The sequence below is a fragment of the Calidris pugnax genome, unplaced genomic scaffold (genome assembly GCF_001431845.1).
Source record: "Calidris pugnax isolate Ruff unplaced genomic scaffold, ASM143184v1 scaffold219, whole genome shotgun sequence".
NCBI lineage: Eukaryota > Metazoa > Chordata > Aves > Charadriiformes > Scolopacidae > Calidris > Calidris pugnax.
In genome coordinates, this window is record NW_015094507.1 from 491479 (window position 1) to 502037 (window position 10559).

Below are 10559 nucleotides of genomic sequence, written 5' to 3' on the forward strand. Positions count from 1 at the left end.
CATAACTATTTCTGAGCGCTATTTCTTCTACCTGCATTGACTCCACCAATGAAACTATACGGGGTTAAAGTATTTCTCTAAGCTTTTCACTTTTATCAGTTTTGCATAATGAAAATGGTATAGGAGTGGTTTCATTTTAACACACGTGATTATTTTTCTATTCTAATAATGTCAAGTCACAAAAAGCAGTAACTGTCTTCTGTGTGTCACCTGAGAGATGGTATGATGGGGCGTTGGAGGATAGCCAGGGTGTGACCAAAAAATTATTAGTAGTTTGTCTCAACATCAGTTAAGAAACCATTATCCCAAGAACTTGTGGTTTCTGTTTGGAAGAAGCAAATGACAGGCCTTGAGGCATAATATCTATGCTAAAAATAGGTATTTATGAAAAGTAAAATAAAAAACAAAAGCCCTTCTGCCATGATTGGTTTATTAGGAGAGGACAACAGATGCACTTGCTGTAAACTGTCAGAATTCATGTTTCATCAGCAAACAGATTCTTTAGATCTGGTTAAGCAGCACATAGGAACTACTCGGGTAAGCAAGTTACCAGTTAATTAACAATGCCAGTTAATTGTTCATTAAGGAGTTTGTGTCTTCCTAAAGGACACGTACTGACAAGCATTTGGGAGGTAGTACTGTGTATGCTGAGATTGGGTAGCCATCGTGTGCTCAGCCTATATCTTACGTTATGTTATCTATTTATCCCAATTTCAAACCTGATTAACAGTTAGTCCTTTCGCGTCAGAGAATTAAACCTTCCTAAAAAAATGCTCTCGCAACAGCGCCTTTTTTTCCGGTCAGCTTATCTTCTCAAATTGGAAGTGTAATTAACCATATTATCCTTGAAAACAAAAATTATCCTGGTTCCTTTAGAGAATTATTTCTAGAGAAATATCCTGGGGAGGGAAGGGTTGATAAGCCAAACACTGTCCTAGCAAAAGCCTAATTTTTATCTTTCTCAATAAGATTTTCTTGTGTATCAATACCTTAAAAGCCAGTTTTATAACTCTCATATTTAATACTGATAGTAGAAGCCTTTTTTCATTGCCACTTTCTTGACTAATAGTGCATCTGGCAAGTTACCTGATAGTTTAGCTTTGTCTAGAATACCACAAAGACAAGCAGATCCCTCAGATCCACAGATCAAACTACATTCTCGGGAGAAACAGAATTTTTGCAACAGCCAGTACTTGGGGTTTACATTGGTTTGTCACATGGACGTGCAAATCTTGTGTCTTACAAGCTGTTTGAACGCTGCCAGCAGAGGCTTGACAACACAAGTTGTGCTATTTCATGTTATTGTATCTGTTACGGGTATTATCGTGGTGAAGTTCTTTGAAAAGCTGAAAACACTCTTTCTGGGTTTATTTTCAGTCGGATCAGTGAATTCATCCAACTCATCACGTGTTGCACAACGGCTGAAGGACAGGGAGCTGCAGCTACAAACCGTAAGTAACACTTACTGAGCACCAGCATGGTCTTTGGTGGCCTTGGGGATTTGATGTCGTAACTAGCACCCAGAAAAGCAAATTCTCTAGTGAAGTATTTCAGTCCTCCCCTGCCGATGGTTATGTGTAGAACCAGTTCCTCCACCAAGGATTTCCAGTTTAAATGGATCAAGAGAAGCATTTTGTCGCCACTACAGGTAGAAAATGGAGGCATGGAACAATTGGGTAAATTACCAAGAGAGAACAGAATATGGAATTCCCATTTCACTCCCTTTTACCCCTTTCTGTAGTATAGTATTTTCCAGAACAGACTAGAAAAATGGAAAAAAGTTTAATGATGATTTACAAATATACAATACTTACATTTTTAGGAGTTACAAAAAATGGCACAGAAACCAAAAGCTTCCTCTAACCTTTGGTACATTTCAAAGTTATTTATTTACAAAGAAAAATCACAGTCACTTTTCATAGTGTCACATGTTTACATATAAGCATTTCTCAGTTGAAAAATATCTTGCAGCTTACCCACAGGCAGTTTTTGCAGTTTGAGCTCTGCACCCATCTATCACATCAAAAATTCTATCAGCCCCTGTTAAGCTGACATGACATTGCATTTTTATGTTTTAACAGCCTTTAGTTTGAAAAATATGTACAACCCATAAGGCTAAACTGATTCATAGTCGTTGAGATTTCACCTGGTCTATTTTCTATTGCTCATGGTTTGGTAAAATGACATAGGCTACGTTTTTAATTAGCTCGGTAATGTATGTTTAGAAAAAGATGGTCCAATTTTATAGCATATTTCCAACTCTTCATGAAGGCAACTAATAAAAAAAGAAGAAAAAAAAGATAAAATGTCCTTTCCAGGATGCTTTTTCACCTTATGAAACTTTTATATGAAATTCTTCCTTCGTTATGTACAATTCTTACCCAAGGTAATGGAGACAAACTGAGTAGACTTTCCAAATCCTGTTCATTTCCATTAGTTTTCCAATGTTAGATATTTTCTAGAGTGTACTTTTCTTTAACCAAAACTTAACAACTTTCTTCTACCTGGGAGCATTTTTTACCCTGTGTGTACTTGATAGTCTCCTGATAGATTAAAATACTTGCAATAAGAGAAATACAGCCAAAACACACACAATCTGGTTTTGCCATCTTCTACTTATGCATTTATACAAACACTTTCATGCTCTGATGATTTTCAGACTAGACAACTTTAACAAATAACAGTATGCAAACTCAATATAATCTTCATTGTGCTGAAGGTAGTTTGGGGCTGCCCATTTACTGGAAGTTTTTAATTAAGAGTAAATACCACCAGAGTATTGGTTCAGGTCATGATTTCTTTTAAATAGAGAAACAGAAAAAGCTGGCCGTCAGTAGCTGTGAACAGTTTAAAAAGTGTCTTCCAGCACTACAATATTTCCCTCCCAAAAACTCACTCCATAGGCAAAATAAACTCCAAACTCAAGCATCTTTAAAGAATGCCTGCATTCTAGATTTTCTTCGTGCGAGCGCTTCTTGTTTCTTTCTTTCAATCTCTTCTTGAGAACACTTTCTATTTTTTTGTTCCACCACAGACACTGTAAATAAAAAAAACATTTATTAGGAGCCTTCAGGTTTGTTCAATATGTATTTTAACTTAACTGTTTTCAATGTTTGAAGATCTATGGCAAGAGCACACTATTGCAGGCACCCAGGTTAAAAATGGCTCATCTGTCCTGTCCCCAAGGCAGGAGGGGGGGGATAAGGTGCATGACCTTTGTGGTGCTACTGATTACTAGCCCCCAGTGAAAATACTGGGATGCAGACATTTGCTTCAAGGAAATTTTACTTGGTTGCCCTTCAAGTGAACCTCGTGGCATCAGGAGTCAACATAGGAGATGGCAACGGGTTAAGAAAATTAAGGCTACCAGACTGAAAAGGGCTCTACAATTTAGTGAGTTAGGCAGAGATACAGGCATGGGGATGGTATAGAGACAGGGGTCAGATACAGTACAGGTGTCACACAAATAAAACCAGAAAGGTTGAAAAAAGGTCAAAAGTAGCAATAAAAATTGGCAAAGGAGACAAGAACATGATAGCTAAGCGTAATATTTTATGTGTCATGTTACAGAACTATAAATTCCCACACAATAAAATCCTGACCTCACTGGAACCAACAAGAACACTCCCTGAACACGTCAAGAATTTTACTGTTCCTATACAATTTCCAATTAATGGATTTTTAACAAGTAATCTTTCAAACTGGATAAATAAAACAAAGGGTCTCTTTCCTTCTTTAAAAAAAAAAAAGTGTCCATGAAAAATTCCATGTCGGTTTTTGAATGGATCACTTAACATCCATTTTTTAGTTACAGCAATGTCCTTTCACCCAAAACATAAGAGGAGGACAGTTGTGTTTATCTGTAAAGAAAATCTATGCTATTCTTCATTCCTTTTTTCTCTAGAATATTCCACAGGATGACTAGTTATCTCTCTCCTCCCTTAACATCTGAAATTGTTACTTTCCATTTATCTGCTTCTTTGCTGGGGAAGAAACACAGATAAAATACTGATTCTTCAAGTAATGCTGGCTGGTAGTTTGCAGGAATTATTTTTTTTGATGTTTTTGTAACAGTCCTTCCTGAAAACTGAGGTTGATACAGTACACTCCAAAGGCATGTTTTATCAAAATTAATATTGATTAAAACTTCACCAGGCCACCAGATAAAGGAAAAACAAGTCTGACTAGCACTTGTCTGGTTCTCCGTATCCCTGGCAAGTAACACCAGTGCATGAAAAGTGACTGACCTCTTCTCTAGATGAAAGGAAATCTTAAGTGTTTAGATTGGTAACACAAGAATATTTCCCTGGTAATTTTAGCCACCGAGCAAACAACAATACAGGCCGAGTTTTCACAAACATCCAATGATTCAAGGTTCCAATTTCCAGGTGTACAATAAATAAAAAAAATTGGCATGCCATTATCACCTGCTGCCTTCTTTCCCTGCCCCACCATTACCTGGAGTTTTATAAATCATGGCTAAGTAATTTTTAAGTTTTTCAAAACAAACTGTAAATTAAAGCAAAAATTCACTGTGCTACTTTTTTTTTAATACACTACAAAATTTACTATGTATCAAAATAGTAGTATTTTTAAGTAAGAATTTAAGACTGCGATATGCTGGGTGCTGCCATCAACCTATACTTGATCCTAGTGATTCTGAGTGTCTGTGGAGAGAGTGTGTGAAGTATTCAGAGAATTGGAATGAAAATGGGAAACAGAAGTCCTACAGGAATTCAAGAGATGTGTTAGGACAATTTTATTTTAGAGAAAATAACCTCCAAATTCTCATTAGAATATTTACTAACGCCTAGACTGAATGGATGAATATGAAGCCTATTATAATTTGCAATACAGTATAAATTTCCCTGCTGTTCTGATTACAGTAAGAAAACAAACAGAAAGTCTAAGAGTGATACAGTAAAGATAAGTACCTGATGGAGGCAGTGCAAAAGACTCTGAAAGGTGCCTCTTGAAAGGTGGTTTCTTGTTGTCAAGCTTGCTGTGCGAAGTCACATTCACCTGATTCTTGCTTCCTTCCAAACCCTGCAGCGCAATCCCAGCGCCAGAACGACTGCCTGGATTTTCAGATGCTACATGAAGGGCACCCTGAAAATTGTTAGTCTTTCGGAACTTAAACTTTGAAGGCATAAGCGATGTTTTGTTACCAGAATTGTTACTTGGCATCTTTCCTGCATTACACAAAAGATCTGGACTGTCTAATGTTCTGCTACTAAAAACGTTTACTGCATTAACAGGGCTTACTTCAGAACCAGTCTCTGCTGCTGGCACAGAATTTGACCTGTACCATTTTCCCAAAACAGCCTTTGTAGTATCTTCAGACGCAGCTTGAAGACAGTTTTTAGACAGCGTGTATTTACACTCCATAGAAGTACCCGAGATCCCAGTTTGAGGACTTGGGACGTTTTTACAGTTTGCTGTGTGACCTATTGTGGACAGCCCATGCGAAACCTTTGATGAATTCCTACAGGAATCATTTAGTGAGAGCGTGTCCTGTTTTGCATTTGGTTTTTGTACCAAGAGGCAATCAGGTAGTCCTTGTTTAGATGATGGGAAGCTGTTGTCAGCATTTGATCTGGAATTAATACTGTCTCCTTGTAGAGTTTTAGCTCTTTCATTGCCTTGTTTAACATCCTGGCTCTGAGTCTGCTTCTCTATATCATCACACACCTGATACAACAATTCATCGTCCTCACAGTTTGCATCCCAAAGACTATCGGATTCACAAAACATATCTAAGACCTCATCAGAGAATTTCGGTTCATTCCAGTCATCAAATGACACGGGACATTTCTTTGGTATTTCAGCTTGATTTAAGTGACCTGTATTAGCTTGGTTAACCACCTTAGTTAGGTCACTAGGTTTTGTATTGGTAGAAACACTAGATGACTGGCAGAAAATATTGTTATTCCCAGGTTTTTCAGTCCGTTGTCTATGAGGATTAGATTTTGACGGAAAAAGAGGAAGAGGATTGCTTTTAGGCTGAGTAGTTTCATTTCCATTCTTAACTTGAAATTGCATTGAAACAGGAATATAGTTCAAATCACTGGTTTGGGCACTTTTCCAACCAGAATTTATTTTATCTGGCCTAATGTCACATTTGCCATGAAAGGCTACCATCTCTGCCTTTGAGTTTTCTCTCTTACTGTATGGCTTTTGTAAAGAAAGAGATTTTGCAACATTTTGTGTGTTTTTACTAGAATGTTTCAAAGGTGAAAACTGCAAACTGTTAGATTTGTGTACACCCCCCAAAGAAGTTACTGAATTGCAACTACCACTGCTTTCCTTTGTTCTGCTGGCATCACTGGAACCACGCGCAGATGGGTCTGTAGGAATTGGTGGTGCTTCTTCAGTACTTATCAATTCAGGATTTTGGGTTATTTGCATCACGAAAGAGTCATCTGCCAAAAAATCTGTATCCCAGTCATCAAAATCATCATTTTGATGATCTCCTCCAGCAAGCTTACTGGGGGCCACCAATTGTGTCTTCAAAGAACAAGGATTCTTTTTTGTCAACGTGCAAGTGTCAGGTTTTGGGACACTCCCTAGTGCACACGGAGTATCTTTTTGATGTGTCTCCGAATTACCATGTTGCATGTCTTTAATTTGCTCAGGAAGGTGTTCCTCTTCCAAGGTGCTTTTATTTTCATGGAAACTATTATTTAAAGAAATACTTGATAGTTCTTGGCTCAACTGTCCACTACACTTCTGGGTAGAACAGTCAAACAGAGCACGAAGGGCTATTTCAGCCTCGAGGTCTATAGACTTCTGACTGCTGGACTGACAGGGCTCTGCAGCAGGGACCCCAGTGCTGTGTCCAACTGGTTTCAGAGACAGAGCAGTATCTGTTTCAGAAACTTCATCAAGGAGGGATTTCAGGTTCTTCGTACGTACTTCATCTTTAGAATTATTTACAGACTCTGAGGCGATCTGCATGAAGTCATGACCAAGCTTCTCTTGCTCCTGAACAGCATCTAGCTCTACTAGATTTTTATCAAATTCCTTAGCCAATTTCATGAGTTCCTCTTCAGGATTTTTTATTTTAAGATCTCTAGATTAAAAAAACAAAACAAAACAAAAAAACAAAATACAAAACAACAAACAAAAACCGAAAAGAAGGTCAGACCTACCGAGAAAGTTTAGCCAAGCTCAATAACACAACCATATGAGATGTTCATTCTCTAGTTTAAGAACTACAGAGAGTAAGACTTTCAACATGCAGTCAGCATCCAATCTTTTTGATAATTCCCAATAAATGCCCCATTAAGAAGAGATAACAAGCCCAAACTTAAAAGCATTCAGTATGCTAATGCAGGATTACATAGCTCACTCTGCATAGAGGAACACCACATCCCCTTTTTCATGAAATCCCAGCTGTTCTAGGCAAGACAAAACCATAACTTACCTCGTACAACTTAACTTTGTCCTGGCTCGTACTTTTACTACTCCGGGTGTGCAGGGAATAGCATCCTCACCAATCCATGTCCCTAAAAGGGAGTCTTCATTACAGGCTGCTTTTTCATCCTGAATGATTAGATATATAATGCTTAGCAATTTGATTTCAGATAAAGATTGGACTAGACACACACCCCACATTAGTTAAAGTTGCTAAATCAATTAAACTGGATCAAATCCATTGAAGGCCACAGACAGGTCTAAACCAATACAAGCCAAGCAAGATTACTGCAACATTTTCTACTGATAATTGTATCACTTTAATTATATCAATTTAAACCAGGAACTGCAATTAAAATAACTGAATTTTACTTTGGTGCTCAAATCCAATACTCCACTTACTTGAGGTTTACACATATTCTGCAATATTCACTTCACAAGCTGTGTTCTGGTTTACTGTAGTATATTACTAAGGAGCTCGTTGAGATGCACTGTCTTTATCCACTTAAAGTAGCATTAACAGACCAGAGAATTCTAAAAAATCATATTCTGTATGCTTCCAGGAAAAATTTCTGACTTCTTCCCTGACAACTCATATATACAAGAATGAGCTTAAACTTGTTTGGCCTTGAAACGGAAGTGAGTGAAGTTTAGAAAGTAAAGGAACTTGGTTCAGAGCTTCAAAGTTTAGGTTTGGATTAGAATTTTGAAATCGAGGAGATACAATACCGCAGTGGTAAAATGTGGAGAGGGCCAGAGCCAAATCTTGGATGTGGGAAATTACTGCACACCAGCCAGCAAAAGTCATTTGAACTTTACTAACAGAGTAGTTTGGGGTAGGTTTTTTTTTCCTTTTTTGATTTAGTTTTTTCAAGAAAAAAAGAACACAAGCAACAGCTAGTTGCAAATCCAGACTGATATTATTTACATTTAGGACAGGGCTGTAATCATTTAAAAGGTAGAAAGTGGCAACCTTTGTCAATGATTTTCCATTTTTTAAGTATAATTTTTCACAAATATGCCAATCAGCAAATGCATTTTACGTGGCCCTGTCAAATAAGCAGGCATATTTTGCAAGCAATATTACAGAAATGGTTTAGGAATAACAGGTTCTGGTCTTGCACTTAATAAAAGGTAAACAATAAGCCAGCACTATCTTATTTTCACTTTCCAGGCTGTGGACATCAGGTTTACAGCAAGGGAGGGAAATCAAAAAGCATGGGTCTTTGGATAAAAAGACAATTATTTAGAACAAGGAAGCAACATTACTATGTTTATTTTATTGTGGAGTCTCCCTCTCATCTGAGTCTTGTTCTTGTACTTCAGCAGCCATTCAAGATCATTCAAAACACTTAAAAACAACTGCCAATTAGATCCAGTATGTGAAGAGCCCTTACCTTTTAACAGATGAGTGATTAAGGATAAATAAACACGACAGTATTCCTAAGAGCAGGGCAGTAACTTGTATTCTGAAAGCAAAACTTTCTAAAATGGAGCTGCTGCAAGTCCACTTTCTTACTACATCCTTTTTTAAAACATGTGTGACTCACAAGAGCAATCAGCCAAATGCTACACTTATGATTTGAATTCAGTCCAGTTTTGTGAACATGTTTTCTGTACACCCAATTCTTACCATGTAAAAAGAGATTATTATAACTAAAATTGAGCCTTCACTAAAACTGAATACTGTAGCGCTATTCTGTTTGATGACTGCATACACAGAGATTAGAAAGTAACAATTACCTGAGGAGCGATACGATTAACAATTTCTGAAATTTCTACTGCGCATCTACTGGTAGACTGTTTGGGTTTTCCATTGCCTATGAAAACAAAAAAAAAAACTTCTTAAAAAATGCAAAACAATTCGGTTTATAAAGTGCAGGTTATCTCAAACAATTCAAACATACGTGCTAAAATCAGAACTTGATTCATCGCTACTTCGAAGAATTCATGGGTTTTTAATGAAAACAAACCCAAACAACCTCACCATGATAACAGAAAGGGACTTTTTTCCAAGAAATTTGATAACTTTTTGTACAGCCCCACTGCATTCCTCAAATAGGTGACAGAAGTCTGGATCTTGTTAGTATTACCTAGTCTGTGTGCAATTGGTGAATGAGGATCCCAAAATATTTCTTGCTGTATCTCGGTGTCATTAACAGGAGAGCTGAAAGTAGGTATTCGGGATTTCCTACTCAACGACCTCTTTGGCGTTTTATGTAAACACGACTCTGTGTAAACAGAAAGATGATCCTTAATAAAACACAAATAACAGGCCAAAGTAGCTTTGAACATACAAGAAGACAAGGCATAAAGATGCTTTAGGAACTTTAAGAAGAAAAAAATCAAGTTCACGCTCATCAACGATTCTTTACTTACAACAGGAATGTTGTTCACAACTGTATATTTAATGCAGAATATGTTTGTTTTGGTTTTTTTTTTCAGTTACATCACCAGAGATGACACAGCATTACGTGATACTGACAGCTACGTGCTCAGCATCTGACGGTAAGGATGATCCTCCTACTTTTGAGGGCACAAAGGCTTCAGCTTACGTTAAGAGAAGAAAAACTATGTATACCTATGTGGAAGAATATTTTGCATCCTGGCTTCCTCTGTCTTTCACCCAGACTCTGGTTTGGGTCACAACTTTAATGGGGCCTCCAAACCATTCTGGGTCCCAACCTACCTGTGTCTATACTTGCCTCCACCTGGCCCTTTGAGGCAAGACTGTCAAAAGCAGGGATATAGCTATTCAAAACCAGCTCGCTGCTGTCTCAGAGGGTCAGGGAGTGAACCGAATGAACCTCAACGAGCCACCCCTGCCCTTTAGAAGTGACATTGCAGAGGTGGAAGCCCACAGGAGTCAGGTTTAAAGGTGCGATTGCTGCTTGAGAAGCATCTTGGGAGATACTTCTCACTGTAGGGGCTTAGTGCAGCCAGGCTTTATCCTCTCCTCGAGCGGATTAGGGTCCTCGGTCGGTTATAAGTATCTGCGGGGGTGGGGTGGAGGAGGAAGATGTTCTTCCTCACTCCTGGCCGAGCGCAGCCCCTTCCCGGGATGGGGGGGGGTGGGGGATAAGGGGGGGTGTTGCACCGCACCGGGCCCCTCCTCACAGGCAGGCCGCTCCTCCCCCGCCGCT

The 10559-nt window shown here is 38.3% G+C and overlaps 1 protein-coding gene across 1 annotated transcript in view; it reads right to left on the minus strand.

Annotated features, from left to right (window-relative positions):
- Window positions 1-1763: 1763 nt before the first annotated feature.
- Window positions 1764-10559, minus strand: part of ETAA1 (Ewing tumor-associated antigen 1) — a 9811-nt gene continuing 1015 nt past the window's right edge. Inside the window, exons 3-7 of the mRNA XM_014964413.1 lie at window positions 9510-9647; window positions 9160-9236; window positions 7427-7545; window positions 4935-7072; window positions 1764-3037 (exon numbers count right to left, since the gene is read on the minus strand). Coding sequence (XP_014819899.1) covers window positions 2922-3037; window positions 4935-7072; window positions 7427-7545; window positions 9160-9236; window positions 9510-9647 — 2588 coding nt within the window. The 3' untranslated portion in view covers window positions 1764-2921. The remainder of the gene's footprint in view (window positions 3038-4934; window positions 7073-7426; window positions 7546-9159; window positions 9237-9509; window positions 9648-10559) is intronic.